The sequence below is a fragment of the Salmo salar genome, chromosome ssa20, assembly GCF_905237065.1.
Source record: "Salmo salar chromosome ssa20, Ssal_v3.1, whole genome shotgun sequence".
Taxonomy (NCBI): domain Eukaryota; kingdom Metazoa; phylum Chordata; class Actinopteri; order Salmoniformes; family Salmonidae; genus Salmo; species Salmo salar.
Genome location: NC_059461.1, coordinates 46,140,721 through 46,156,488, shown reverse-complemented (window position 1 = coordinate 46,156,488; position 15,768 = coordinate 46,140,721). Strand labels below are relative to the sequence as shown.

The 15,768-nt window shown below is 42.4% G+C and overlaps 1 protein-coding gene across 3 annotated transcripts in view; it reads right to left on the bottom strand.

Moving 5' to 3' along the window:
* LOC123729204 (uncharacterized) overlaps positions 1–4,603 on the bottom strand; it is a 66,926-nt gene extending 62,323 nt beyond the window's left edge. For all 3 annotated transcript variants that reach the window (XM_045703439.1, XM_045703440.1, XM_045703441.1), the window contains exons 1-6: positions 3,875–4,603; positions 3,456–3,679; positions 2,623–2,784; positions 1,108–1,287; positions 283–403; positions 90–179 (exon numbers count right to left, since the gene is read on the bottom strand). In XM_045703439.1, coding sequence (XP_045559395.1) covers positions 90–179; positions 283–403; positions 1,108–1,287; positions 2,623–2,784; positions 3,456–3,679; positions 3,875–4,022 — 925 coding nt within the window. In that variant the 5' untranslated portion in view covers positions 4,023–4,603. The remainder of the gene's footprint in view (positions 1–89; positions 180–282; positions 404–1,107; positions 1,288–2,622; positions 2,785–3,455; positions 3,680–3,874) is intronic.
* Between the last annotated feature and the right edge of the window lie 11,165 nt (positions 4,604–15,768).

Here is a 15,768-nt window from a genome sequence, read left to right as displayed (position 1 = left end):
AATATTCATTATAAAAAATATGCAAAAGTAGGGAAATTTTTTTTTGACAGCACTGTAGGTTTTGTATCATTCTCTGATGATAGGGTAACCTGTAGAGATGTGCATTCCCATGCTTTTCTCTGGAAATAACTTCTGAATCGCCGCTGGGACGTCATTGAGGAGACCAAGGAACCCTGCATCTTTAAAAAAGCAGACACACAAAGACAGTCATTGTTATTATTGGTCCTACCGTGTATTAAGGACCTATTTTAACTGGGCCCACTCTGTATCCGAGGAGCTCACCATTTGTCTGCACTGTGTACACAGGATGGGAGACATTGTGGCGACCATCACACTGCAAGGTCCCCTGGGAGTCCCAGCGTTTGAACACGGTCTCCAGCAGCACACTCCCGGAGACGCTCACCTGTTAGAGAAAACACAGGGCCGTTTACTGATAACTATGTCAGGTTGTTACTCTATATGGCTGTCTATGATGTCCAAGCATATGATATCCAAGTATGTGATTTCCAAGTATGTGATTTCCAAGTTTATTCAGTGCATCCTCTGTCCATTGTCTGTGATTGTACAAGCTACGTTTTAACCCAAGCTAGTGTACTGTATACCCATCAATTTTTCATTAAAATGGTGCTATGGATGTTGATTAGAGTTAAGAGGACAGGATCAAGTGTTTGTAATTGAAGAGTTTCATTCCAAAATGCTATATATCCATGTTCAGAAATGTTGGTAAATTTGCTTTTATTGTTTAAAGAAATTATGAAAGAGATTAGTGTGTTTTTTCACTATCTAATCATTGCATGGGGTTGTTCAACGACAGACATCGCTTGATGGTTGAATTTCAGAGAGACAAATAATCGTACGTACGTACGTACGTACGTGCGTGCGTGCGTGCGTGTGTGTGTGTGTGTGTGTGTGTCAAATCCACGTTTTTATTGGTTGCATACGTGTGTGTGTGTGTGTGTGTGTGTGTGTGTGTGTGTGTGTGTGTGTGTGTGTGTGTGTGTGTGTGTGTGTGTGTGTGTGTGTGTGTGGTGCGTTGTGTGAGTATGTGCGCATAATGTGTCTGCCATGCAACTCTTTCCAACACATGCTCAAGTCATCATGGCTTACCTGGCCTTCAGAGTTGCTATATACCAGCTGCAAGTCTACAGCAGCACACACTAAATGCAGTGCCAGCTTTGGCCTGCTCCTACACCAGCCCCCACACACAGCTCTCTCTGGGGGTTCCCTGCACAGACACAGGCCCAGAGCTCCATCAAAGCCCTGGTAGTCCCCTGGAGAGAGACACACCTGGGAGAGGAAGAGAGGAACACTTGGGATCTGTTGACCTACAGACTAAAGGAAAAGGCTGGGACTGAGCGGCAGCCAGTCAAGGGAAAAAGGTTACACATTAAGTTGGACTCAATTATGTATATAAACCTTGGATTGATGATGCTATATATGGGCCAATGACATGATAATAGAATAAACGTGCCAAAAAAACTAATGTAGACATTAATAAATGCATTTCGATGGTTTCCAAAATATTTTTTACAATGGTGGGGGAGTGTGAAGATGGAGGTGCGGTGGCTTCAAAACAGTGCCCCCTGTCAGTCATGTAGTGCAGGGGTTCCTAAACTTTTTCACTCAGGCCCCTCTTCTAGCATTGGGGAACATCCCACGCCCCCACTGCGCACGTGTACATGTGCCACATTTATTTCTATGGGCACAAGCACTGTTCACACCCTCTTGTTGGTGGAGAGAACATTTTGCAGGTTTAAAGCTTATTTTCTTGCAATTCTAGATATTTTGCCTATGTCTAATGTGTATTCATGTGATATGAGTGTCTCAAGCATTACAACACAATCTATGGGGGGAAAAAACTAGCTAAAAATTGTTAGCTGACAATGGCTAGTTGATCTGGACATTTCTGACAAGTTATAAATAGCTCTCTAAGATACAGTATGCAACGACTGACAAGGAAAACAGATCATGCACTACAGCATTTCAAAATTGCATCTTGTGCATTCTACTATTACAACTTTCAAGAGTAAGTTGAAAGCTGGACTGATTTCCTTAAAAAAATCTATTTAAACTCGCGACCGCGAGCCCCACAGTTTGGGATCCACGGATCTATTGTATAAATAAATGATTGGTTGGACTAGTACAGAGTAGACACCCATGTTGCCACAGTTCCATCTGTACATTGTCTATGATTGTACACAGAATAGAATGTAACAATGGAAACAGTTTCCACGGTTTTTGTATGCATGTCTTGGTAAAGCAAATCGCGTTATTAAAAAAGTACTATCAACACACCTGTACTGCACAAAGTACTTTGTTCAATGAACTACAATACGTTGTTCAATTAACCATTGACACAGAATGTAGAGTGTCTGTGTGTGTGTGTGTGTGTGTGTGTGTGTGTGTGTGTGTGTGTGTGTGTGTGTGTGTGTGTGTGTGTGTGTGTGTGTGTGTGTGTGTGTGTGTGTGTGTGTAGGGTGTGTGTGTGTGTGTGTGTGTGTGTGTGTGTGTGTTAGGGTGTGTGTGTGTGTGTGTGTGTGTGTGTGTGTGTGTGTGTGTGTGTGTGTGTGTGTGTGTGTAGGGTGTGTGTGTGCATGCATGGGTGAGTTATCTTCTCCTAACCTGCTGGGTACAGTGCTGTGCCCACTGCTGCCTGTCCAGACAGGTTCCATGTTGTGTCCTCGCTCTCCCATCTCTACAAATATCATACACACTGTGCAAACAAGTGTCCCCTTGGCCCATGAGGCGGTACCCTAGGGCACAGGGGCACTGCCCATCACTGGCCTAAATTGGCACATGCACACACCCACACACACCCACACACAAACATCACACCAACACACACACACACACAAACACAAATACCAACACATACACACAAACACACACATGCACACAAATAGACATTAGACCTTTTGCAAAACTCGTTTGACTCGAAGCACACACACTGGACTCTCCCCACGCACTTGTTTACGAAGCATGTGACAAATACAATTGGATTTTGATTTGATTTGACATTAAAACGCTTAGATCAACACCCAATACCTGGAAGTCATTCAGAGTATCTAGTCATTTCCCCTTTGAACATGAGCTGCTGAGTGGAAGGCTCAACAGTCACTGGGTGACTGACACGGACGGAAATTAGACTCCGGCTATGTTGAAACTTGATATGAAACATTCTGAGCCGCGGGCTACAGATTGAACCCATGAACCAAGTGGATATACTGTATATTGTGTTAACTGTTCTTGCATGCAACCTGTGTGCCTGATACTACAGAAGACTGACAGGACAGAGTCATTGATACACAATACAAATCATAAAAGAAGGGCTTTGCACCCACACACACACACACACACACACACACACACACACACACACACACACACACACACACACACATACGTAAACACACACACACAGACACATACGTAAACACACACACACAGACACACACCTGGAAGGTTTGCCCTTCTCCAAGACACACACATCTGTCCTGGCCAGGTAGGGGCTGCTCTGCCCAGGCTCCACAGGGTATGCCGGAGGTCAGAGCAGGTCGTGGACAGTAGTGGTTGGTTGGGCAGCTGAGACAGCTGTCCATGGAACTAGCACCAACCGTCGGCCCAAACGTACCCTTCGGACATGGCACTGATGTGGGACTTCCCACCGGACAATAGTATCCTGTTTGAATAAATAGAGTTTTACCACAAAATGGTAGTGGTAGTGTACCACCAAGGGTTTCCATGTGCTGTCACAAGGTGACATAGTCAGGTTTTGTCTCTCATGCCACACACAGCTAAAACACAGTAGCCTCACAATAGGATCATAATTATTCTCAGGTCTATATAAGCATGCAGAGACATACAGTGTGTCTACCTTGTTCACAAAATGGCCTCTCCATCTCCCTGGTTTCCACAGTTCTGTTGTGGCCATAGACAGTGTGCTCCTCCACAAAGACGTACAGGCACCAAAGCAGCAGGGTTGGCCACCTGCAGACTCCTGGCCCTAACTTCCTTAGCATCATCCCGGTGCTGGACGATCCTGCTACTGCTGTCCCAGACTCAGTGGGGGACTGGAGACCAGCACTTTCCCTGGCCTACTGAATAATTGATGGGGCCTGAGAGGTAGGGTAACATGGGAGGCTGGTGGGTTGAAAATGGCAACCCTATGCGTCCAGGTCAGATTACAGGCTTTGTCCACATCAATCCTACCATGGAACTGATATTGAATTGATAGTGATTTGGCTCTCGTCACATCATCACAACTTTGCTTTACGGTTCATTGCAATTCTCCCAAAATTCTAGAAATGTACTATTTATTTGAATTGGATGTTTAGAATTAGCAAATTGTTTTTCAGATGGTTTCTGTTTGCCGTTTTGCCTAGGTCAAAGAGTGGTCGTGAGAAATGAATACTTTGTTTTGCTGCTTATCCAATCAAACTTTGTCCTGTGTACTGAAAGGCTGCCAGTTTGTGTTCAAAATCCAAGGTAACATCTTCACCCTTTGCTTCCTCAAGATAACGGGCCTGTCCTGGCTTTCATCAAGTGGTACACATACGCATACACATGTACTAAATCAATACCACATACCAAGTAAATATCAATGAAAAAAAGTAGCAGTTTGAATATAGGTCAACCACCTAGAAACCACAATACAAAACTAAAGTGTATAATGCAAAGCTCTGTGTGTGTGTGTGTGTGTGTGTGTGTGTGTGTGTGTGTGTGTGTGTGTGTGTGTGTGTGTGTGTGTGTGTGTGTGTGTGTGTGTGTGTGTGTGTGTGTGTGTGTGTGTGTGTGTGTGTGTGTGTACACTAGGAATGTGCATGCACATGGGTATGTGCATGCACACGTGTGTGTGTGTGCTTGAGTGTGAATGCACTTGAGTGTGTGCCTGGGATGTGTAATATTTTATTTAATTTATTTAACCTTTATTTAACTAGGCAAGTCAGTTAAGAACAAATTCTTATTTACAATGACGGCCTACCAAAAGGCAAAAGGCCTCCGACGGGGACGGGGGGCTGAGATTAGAAATAAAAATAAAGAGAGACCTAAGGCAACAATATAGCATGGCAGCATCACATGACAACACAGCATGGTAGCAACACAACATGACAACAACGTGGTCGCAACAGAACATGGCAGCAGCACAACATGGTAGCAGCACAAAACAGGGTACAACAATTATTGGGTACAGACAATAGCACAAAGGGCAAGAAGATAGAGACAACAATACATCAAGCAAAGCAGCCACAACTGTCAGTTAGAGTGTCCATGATTGAGTCTTTGAATGAAGAGATTGAGATAAAACTGTCCAGTTTGAGTGTTTGTTGCAGCTTGTTCCAGTCGCTAGCTGCAGCGAACTGAAAAGACGAGTGACCCAGGGATGTGTGTGCTTTGGGGACTTTAAAAAAATGTGACTGGCAGAACGGGTGTTGTATGTGGATGATGAGGGCTGCAGAAGATATCTCAGATAGGGGGGAGTGAATCCTAAGAGGGTTTTATAAATAAGCATCAACCAGTGGGTCTTGCGACTGGTATACAGAGATGACCAGTTTACAGAAGAGTATAGAGTGCAGTGATGTGTCCTATAAGGTGTCACGCCCTGATCTGTTTCACCTGTCCTTGTGATTGTCTCCACCCCCCTCCAGGTGTTGCCCATCTTCCCCATTATCCCCTGTGTATTTATACCTGTGTTCTCTGTTTGTCTGTTGCCAGTTCGTCTTGTTTGTTAAGTCAACCAGCGGTTCACTCAGCTCCTGCTTTTCCCCTCTTTCTCTCGCCCTCCTGGTTTTGACCCTATCCTGTCCGGACTCTGAGCCCGCCTGACTGACCACTCTGCCTGACCCTGCCCCTACTCTGGATTACCGACCTCTGCCTGACCTGAGCCTGCCGTCCTGTACCTTTGACCCACTACTCTGGATTATCGACCCCTGCCTGTCGTTTACCTGTTGCTGTAATAAACATTGTTACTTCAACACAGTCTGCACTTGGGTTTTACCTGAAACGTTATATAAGGAGCATTGGTGGAAAATCTGATGGCCGAATGGTAAAGAACATCTAGCTACTTGAAAACACCCTTACCTGCCGATTTATAAATTACATCACCATAATCTAGCATGGGTAGGATGGTCATCTGAATCAGGGTTAGTTTGACAGCTTGGGTGAAAGAGGAGCTATTACGATAGAGGAAACCAAGTCTAGATTTAACCTTAGCCTGCAGCTTTGATATGTGCTGAGAGAAGGACAGTGTACCGTCTAGCCATACTCCCAAGTACTTCTATGAGGTGACTACCTCAAGCTTTAAACCCTCAGAGGTAGTAATCACACCTGTGGAGAGAGAGGCATTCTTCTTACCAAACCACATTACCTTTGTTTTGGAGGTGTTCAGAACAAGGTTAAGGGCAGAGAAAGCTTGTTGGACACTAAGAAAGCTTTGTTGTATAGCATTTAACACAAAATCCAGGGAGGGGCCAGCTGAGTATAAGACTGTATCATCTGCATATAAATGGATGAGAGAGCTTCCTACTGCCTGAGCTATGTTGTTGATGTAAATTGAGAAGAGCGTGGGACCTAGGATCGAGCCTTGGGGTACACCCTTGGAGACAGGCAGTGGCTGCGACAGCAGATGTTCTGACTTCATACACTGCACTCTTTCAGAAACCAGGCCAAAGACCCATCAGACACCAATACCCCTTAGAATGGAATGGTCTACCGTATCAAAAGCTTTGGCCAAGTCAATAAAAATAGCAGTACAACATGGCTTAGACTCAAGGGCAATGGTGACATCACTGAGGACCTTTAATAACCTGTTTGGGATAGGGGGCAGTATTTTCACGGCCGGATGAAAAACGTACCCAAATTAAACTGGTTACTACTCTTGCCCAAAACCGAGAATATGCATATTATTAGTAGATTTGGATAGAAAACACTCTGAAGTTTCTAAAACTGTTTGAATGGTGTCTGTGAGTATAACAGAACTCATATGGCAGGCAAAAACCTGAGAAAAATCCAACCAGGAAGTGGAAAGTCTGAGAATTGTAGTTCTTCTTTTGAATCTCTATCGAAACTACAGTGTCTGTGGGGTGACGTTGCACTTCCTAAGGCTTCCATTGGCTGTCAACAGCCTTCAGAAAGTTCTTTCAGCATTCTCCTGTCACTGGGCAGAGAATAGTAGCTCAGTCACTGAGTGGACTGCCTGGGGACAAAGGGATTGGATATGCGTGATCCCGCGAGCTCGCCGTTCCTTCTTTTTCTTCTTGAATGAATATGCTATTGTCGGGTTGGAATATTATCGCATTTTTACATTAAAAATACCATAAAGATTGATTTTAAACAGCGTTTGACATGCTTCAAAGAACGGTAATGGAACATTTTGACTTTTCGTCTCTGGTACTGCGCTCGCGCGTTATGCCTTTGGATAGTGCTCTGTACGCACAAACAAAACGGAGGTATTTGGACATAAATATGGATTATTTCGAACAAAAACAACATTTCTTGTGGAAGTAGCAGTCCTGGCAGTGCATTCTGACGAAGATCATCAAAGGTAAGAGAATATTTATAATACTAATTTTGAGTTTAGGTGACACCGAACTTGGCGGGTGTCTGTATAGCTTGCTGTGATGGCGAGCTATGTACTCAGAATATTGAAAAATGTGCTTTCTCCGTAAAGCAATTTTAAAATCTGACACAGCGGTTGCATAAAGGAGTACTGTATCTATAATTCTTTAAATAATTGTTATGCATTTTGTCAACGTTTATGATGAGTATTTTTGTAAATTCACCGGAAGTTTTTGGTGGGAATACATTTTCTGAACATCACGCGCCAATGTAAAATGCTGGTTTTGGATATAAATATGAACTTGATTGAACAAAACATACATGTATTGTGTAACATGATGTCCTAGGAGTGTCATCTGATGAAGATCGTCAAAGGTTAGTGCTTCATTTAGCTGTGTTTTGGGTTTTTGTGACATATATCCTTGCTTGGAAAATGTTTTGCTTTCGCTGTAAAGCCTTTTTGAAATCGGACAATGTGGTTGGATTAAGGAGAAGTGTATCTTTAAAATGGTGTAAAATAGTCGTATGTTTGAGAAATTGAAAGTTTTCGATTTTTGAGGTTTTGTATTTCGCGCCGTGCTGTTCCATTGGATGTTGGCTAGGCTGTCCTCAACAGGTTAAGGTTGCAGTGACACATCCATAACCTGAGCGGAAACCAGATTGCATACGAGAGAGAATAATATAGACATCAAGAAAGCCAGTCAGTTGATTATTGACAAGTTTTTCCAACACTGGATAAATAGGGCAAAATATAATTAGGCCTATAACAATTAGGATCAGCTTGATCTCCCCCTTTAAATAAAGGATGGACTGTGGCTGTCTTCGAAGCAAAGGGAACCTCCCCAGAGAAGAGAGACAGGTTAAAAAGGTCAGAGATAGGCTTGGTGATTATAGGGGCAGCAACCTTAAAGAAGAAAGGGTCTAAACCATCTGACGCAGATGTTTATTGGGGGTCAAGTTTAAGGAGCTCCTTTAGCACCTCGGACTCAGTGACCGCCTGCAGGGAGAAACTTTGTAGCAGGGCAGAGGAATAAGAGGGAGGAGCATCGGGGCTAGTCGCATTAGACCCACAGAGAGAGAACTGCTTCTTAACCTGTTAGGGCTAGGGGGCAGCATTTGCACGTCTGGATAAAAAAAATGTACCCGATTTAATCTGGTTACTAATCCTACCCAGTAACTAGAATATGCATATACTTATTATATATGGATAGAAAACACTCTAAAGTTTCTAAAACTGTTTGAATGGTGTCTGTGAGTATAACAGAACTCATTTGGCAGGCAAAACCCTGAGACATTTTCTGACAGGAAGTGGATACCTGATGTGTTGTATTGACTTTAAACCTATCCCATTGAAAAACACAGGGGCTGAGGAATATTTTGGCACTTCCTATTGCTTCCACTAGATGTCACCAGCCTTTACAAAGTGTTTTGAGTCTTCTGGAGGGAGATCTGACCGAACAAGAGCCATGGAACGATGATGTCCCATTAGACACCTGGCGCGCGAGTTCATGTTGGGTACCCTCGTTCCAATACGTTATAAAAGAGTATGCATTCGTCCACCTTGAATATTATTCATGTTCTGGTTAAAAAAGGCCCTAATGATTTATGTTATACAACATTTGACATGTTTGAACGAACGGAAATATATTTTTTCCCCTCGTTCATGACGAGAAGTCCGGCTGGCTTAGATCATGTGCTAACAAGACGGAGATTTTTGGACATAAATGATGAGCTTTTTTGAACAAAACTACATTCGTTATGGACCTGTGATACCTGGAAGTGACATCTGATGAAGAGAATCAAAGGTAATGGATTATTTACATAGTATTTTCGATTTTAGATCTCCCCAACATGACGTCTAGTCTGTATCGCAACGCGTATTTTTCTGGGCGCAGTGCTCAGATTATTGCAAAGTGTGATTTCCCAGTAAGGTTATTTTTAAATCTGGCAAGTTGATTGCGTTCAAGAGATGTAAATCTATAATTCTTTAAATGACAATATAATATTTTACCAATGTTTTCTAATTTTAATTATTTAATTTGTGACGCTGACTTGACTGCCGGGTTATTGGAGGGAAACGATTTCCTCAACATCAATGCCATAGTAAAACGCTGTTTTTGGATATAAATATGAACTTGATAGAACTAAAAATGCATGCATTGTCTAACATAATGTCCTAGGAGTGTCATCTGATGGAGATTGTAAAAGGTTAGTGCATCATTTTAGCTGGTTTTATGGTTTTGGTGACCCTGTCTTTGACTTGACAAAACATTACACACAACTCTTGTAAATGTACTGTCCTAACATACTCTAAATTTATGCTTTCGCCGTAAAACCTTTTTGAAATCGTAAAACGTGGTTAGATTAAGGAGATGTTTATCTTTCAAATGGTGTAAAATAGTTGTATTTTTGAAAAATTAGAATTTTGACATTTATTTGGATTCAAATTTGCCGCTCTTGAAATGCACCTGCTGTTGATGGAGTGCACCACGGGTGGCACGCTAGCGTCCCACCTAGCCCATAGAGGTTAAAGTAACTAACTTTGGCCTTCCGGATAGCCTGAGTGCACTCATTTCTCGTTTGCCTGAAGGAGAGCCAGTCAGCCTGAGTATGCGTGTGCCGAGCCTTTCGCCAAATGCAATCCTTGAGTAACTCTGCCAGATCACGGTTGCACCAGGGGCTAAACCTGTTTTTACTTCTCATTTTCTTTATGTAATTACCTGCAGTATGTTCATAAGTCAACCTTCTGCACAAGCATAAGCAGGTGGCCTTAATCCACTGCTGGTGTTTCCCCCTCCCTATAGCATATGAAGTGATGGCAAAAAAAAGTTGAATTACAGGAAATTAGCTTTAAAAATGCGAAATCCTCTCCGCCTCATTGCAAAATGTCAATAATGACATTATTGTAGAATTGCAGGACATTTGGTTTAAAAAAAATAGCATTCTCTCTTTGCCCAATGGGGAAATGTGTAGAATTAGAGGATGTTAGCTGTTTCCCCCCTTGCTCAGACCTTGCGATAGATACACTGTTATCCACTCTCGAGGACATTTCACGTAATATATTTTTCCACTTGATTTTTTAAAGAAGAATGGACTTTGGCTACATGGAATAACCTACATAATTCACCACAGAAGCTCTGGACTATGCCCTGTCAATGACAATGCCCTTTCAATGACAACTAGCTAGTTACCTAAGAGAGCTGTGGTGACCTTTTACACACATACAAGCAGGATGAGATGAGTGAAGGATGTGTCCTGGCTGCAGTCAATGGTTAAACCGTCTGTGTTGGCATGAGGTCTGCAGATCATGGACATTATGACTGGTTACACTCATTCATATTTAAATATGTATGACTCGTGTAGAGATATTGCAACAGATGAGCTGAAACGAGGTGAGAGTAATATAGATCGGTGGGTTGTTAACCAATAAAACCAAGATATGCACAACGTTGAGGCAAAACAGACAGGCTTGGCTTACAATCAAAGGAATACTGACCAGTGGAGGCTGCTGAGGGGAGGACGACTCATAATAATGACTGGAACGGAGTAAATGGAATGGCATCAAACACATGGAATCCATAGCTGTGTTCGAATACTCATACTAACCGCACTAACCATAATAGTTGTGACGTATTTTGAGTATATAGTATGCTTACTGGTCACAGTATGGATATAGTTAGTATGCCAAAAGTTCCCGGATGTCGTACTACATTCGCAAAAATACAAAGTATACAAGCAGTGGACACTATTTCCCTGCTTTTAGGGCCCATAATGCAATTCTTTAAAAAAGGGGCGAGGCTTCACAACGTTTTAAGATGTGAAGAAAATGGCAAAAAATATGCAGCCCGAAGTCCAACAAGAGCGAATACCAATTAATTGCCTTATCTGATTATGACAAATGTTCAGAAAATGTTTAGCAATGTAATAAAGTAATGACTTTTCATTACTTACACGTTATATTGGCTGAATATGGCTGGTGTCAGCAAACGTTGGCAAAAAAGCGTAATTAAATTGTTGCCAGCAACACAGTTACAATCACCAACGCTCTGGACAACATGAAAACAGCCTAACCAGCTCTGCTAGAGCGAGTAAAATCGTCAGAGTGAGGTGTTCTCTCATTTGTGTGTGGAAGAAGCTAGCAAGTTAGCCAGTTAGCTTGGGTGCTTGACTGTCGTTGTGCGCTCTGAACGCTCCGAGAGGGAAACGCTCTGAATTTACAAACAGACAATCTGACAATGCTCTGAATTTACGAACGCCCAGAGCGCACTCTGAACACACTTTGGCACTCCAGATTGAATTGAATAATACACCTGAAGTCGTAAAACGTCTAGCTAGTCATTTGTTAGGCTAACAAGCTAGCAAGAGGTTGCATAGCAACAGCATCAACTTCCAGTAGACAGGCAAAGCTCTAATACGCTCAACTGAAAGGATACCGTTCGTTTACAGTATACTAAAATAAACTAATAGTATATAGTATATACTCATTAAGTATGTAGTATACAGTATGTTAGAATGGGTATTCGAACACAGCTCATGTTGATGTATTTGATACCATTCCACCTATTCCGCTCCAGCCATTACCACGAGCCCGTTCTCCCCAAGGTGCCGCCAAACTCCTGTGATACTGACAACATGTAAACTATATTTAGTCTGCAAATGTTTATTGAAAACATATATACATATGCCCAATAAGCACTTGTTGTCTCTCAAATACATTGTTACAGTTGTTGGTTACATAACTAGCTAATTTTAGCCATATTAGCACAGACGTGAGAAGTGTAAAAACACGTCAAAACAAGATATGGTATCAAGAACAAGAAGAGCCGGCCTTAGCCTCAGAAGGCATTTTTTATGATTATGTCTCAATAAGGCTACATTCACAGACAATAACACTAGTCTGTGAATGTAGCCTACTGCCTCCACCCACCATGATCCTGAGTGTTCCATTAAGTAATCCAGAACTGATTAGAGAACTCTAGTCAGATGGAAACATTCAACCAAGTTCAGCCGGATCCTGATAATATATACTACCATTGTTTTCAGAGGAGGAGCATATAGTGTGAGGTCTTTGACAGAAGTCTATTTTCCATGTCTGTGTACTCTTCGTGTACCACAGACTGAGGGCATTCAAGCCAAAATCAAGAATGTTATATAATAGGTTATAGAATGAACTTCAGTATAGAGTTTTTCCAGGCTCACCCAGTTGTTGATTTGAGCCTCATGACAGGGACTGGCAGGAAGCAACCATTGAGCTTTAGCCTAGTTGGCTTCAGTATTCTATATCTGATAGTGCCGCTATGTGCCTGTCACATGTTGCCCTCCCTTGTTTTTCCCCCAATTGGAAACCAGCCCTTTTTGTGTATATTTTATATTTATTTAGAGCTTGCAGTGACCTTTATCATCATTTGTGCACTTTACTCTGTTACATTATTTTCAATGGTTTGCTGTGCCTCCCCCTCCTTTTTTTATTTTCTGATTGATTTATTGTAGACTCCTCCCCCTTGGCTGGTCTCCTTGGATACTGAGTTGGCCCAGGTCTGCCACACCTGGGCATGATTGAAATAACGAGCTACCACACTACTGAAAAGGGAGCTTGCAGGTCCAATTTGGAGATTGAGTGGAAATGGAGTCCCAGAAAGCAAGAACAAAATGGTCGTCAGGAGTAGTGCAGTATTATTGTCAGGAGATGTATACTTGGAAAAAGGAGGAGGGGAAAAAGAGAGGTCTAAGAGAGAGAGGGAAGAAGAGGGTGAGCTTGAGTTGGATAAAAATTGTGGAAAAAAGGGAGATGGTTTGTTAAAGAATGGTGTAAGTAGAGGGAGCTGGAGACAGGAGGAGAAATGGAAGTGAATGAGGGTGACATATCGGAGGTGGTAGATGTGGTGAAGTTATCGAAGACCGAGGTATGCACCGAGGGTCAGGAAAAAGATGAGTCTGTGACAGTAGGAGTGAAGTTTATGGAAAAAGTGGACTTTTGGCTGATCCGTTTGTGGTTTCATGGTGGGTGAAAAAAGAGTTGGGTAATGTGGAATCGGTGAGGGTAACCAGAAGTGGTCTAGTGATAATTATTTATGTCGGTCCGAGGGAGAAGGCGCTCGGAATAAAACAAATGGGGGCAAGAACAGTGAATTGTTTCGCTCTCAATGAATGGAGTGGTAACTGGGGTAGCGGTAAATATAAAAGTTGACCAGCTGAGGGGAAAGATTTCCGCTGTATGTGATGCTCGTAGTTTGATGCGACACAAACAGGGTGGCAAGAGTTGGGAAACCGAAGAGTCATTGTCTCTTTTGAGTTTTGAAGTTGAGTCTTTGCCCGACAAAGTGAAGCTAGGATATATAAGTTATCCTGTATGAGCGTATGTGCCGAATACATTACGTTGTTACAGGTGTCAAGCTTATGGGAGCAGTGGAACAGACTAAGGGCAGGTATCTATTCCAAGTACAGAGAAAAGTCAGGGAGGATGGCAGGAAGAGAAAGAAGAGAGGAAGCTATTTTTACAAGATTAAGGGTTAAATAAGACTTTAAATGTGACCGGAAAGTGTGATTATTGCCAGGAAATATAGATACTGGAGCATGTACTAATACAGTGTGGGCAGTATGAGAGGGAAAGAGGCTGAGATCCAGTGTGAGGGAGAAGGGGATACAGGAAATTAGTTTAAAGACCTTACTAAGTAGAACATGATTAGATACTGTCTGGAATATATATAATTTAAGATAAACTGGACTGGCAGGTAGGCTTTAGTTTCTCTGGCCCCCACTCGTACAGTAGGTGGTGGTAATGCACAATAATGTTGGATGCCAATTGCAGATAAACCCCACAAGACCGTTTGGGGACTGCTTCTGTAGGGAGAACACACCAATGCTAAATCCAGTGCTTAATTTGATCCGGTACCTCTAAATTTGGACAGTTTTGTTCCGGAACCCATTTGTCAGGATCCAGTACATCTTGTGTCATGAACAAAATATTTCTACTGTTTGCAATTCTAATCAAATTCATTCAACTTGATGCCTTTAATTTTCTTGCTCCCTAAAAAAAAACGGAATGTGAAACGTGCCTAATATTCTAAGAATGGATTCATGTTGGGTCAGTCCAGGTTTATGGTTTGCGCAACATTGTAGCTTATGAACAAGGTGTGGTCATTGCTCTCCAGCATTGCACTTCATCATGCGGTACCCCTGATAAATGACAATAATTCAGAATAATACACCAGGAGTAGGCCTGTATTTATTTATTTTTTAAATAGCTTAGCTGTGGATTGTGTGTAGCCCTTTTCATATGGCATGCAGTTGGGAACGTGTGGTAAATATCTCAGTGAACAGAGAAGACTAATCTGTCTGTAGGCTACTAAATATGTTATCAACTTCCAAATAGGCCTATTGAGCAAACAGCATTGTTTTGCAAAAAGTATAACCGAGGCTTTAGGCAGAGCGCATCATTGGAGGAAACTGGAAAGCTGTTTTAAGACTATAATTTCCTCATGTTGTACGAGATCTCCACACACCTAGGCTATTAACGGATTCAAGACGAGGACGTTTTTATTGATCTCGGTTTGTCAGTCAAAGTATACTGTCATTTCGATCATTTGTGAGGTATTAAAAAACGATTCTGCTAAAGTCTCAAATCATCTAAAATGATGTAGAATTGCATGAAATGCTCTATGCTCTTATGCCAGCACACAAAGCGATGATAATGCATGCAATGCTGTATTATAAAGGTGACATTTTTTTCATGCATACCTCATAGGCCCCCCTGTCAGCTTACTTTTTTTTCCGGCACCTCTCAATTTACAAATAAAGATCTGGCGAAACCGTTGCTGCCACCACGGCCAGCATTAGTCACCACGTCACATGCAGCCAGAGCGACCTGAGTCGACAACGCTCTATACTGCAGATAAGGGATGGTCGAACCCTAAACATGCGAGTGTTGTCAAAAACTTCTGTTCAGAATGTCTCATGCACGTCTTCCTCTGTCGCCAGCATGGAACGTACCATGGGCTTGGTGCCACAGACACTTGTTGACAACGGACAAAGAGGAATGACTGGCAACCAACGACCGACAGACAAATGCTGGATGACTGACGGTGATGGCGAAGGCCATCTTGAGGAACTCCAGCAGCGTAGAGAGTATTTTGGGACTGTGTGTGTGAATAGTGTGAAGCCCCCTGATACTGTTGAAATCAAATAAAAAAATGTAAACCATATAGCCTTGTCTGT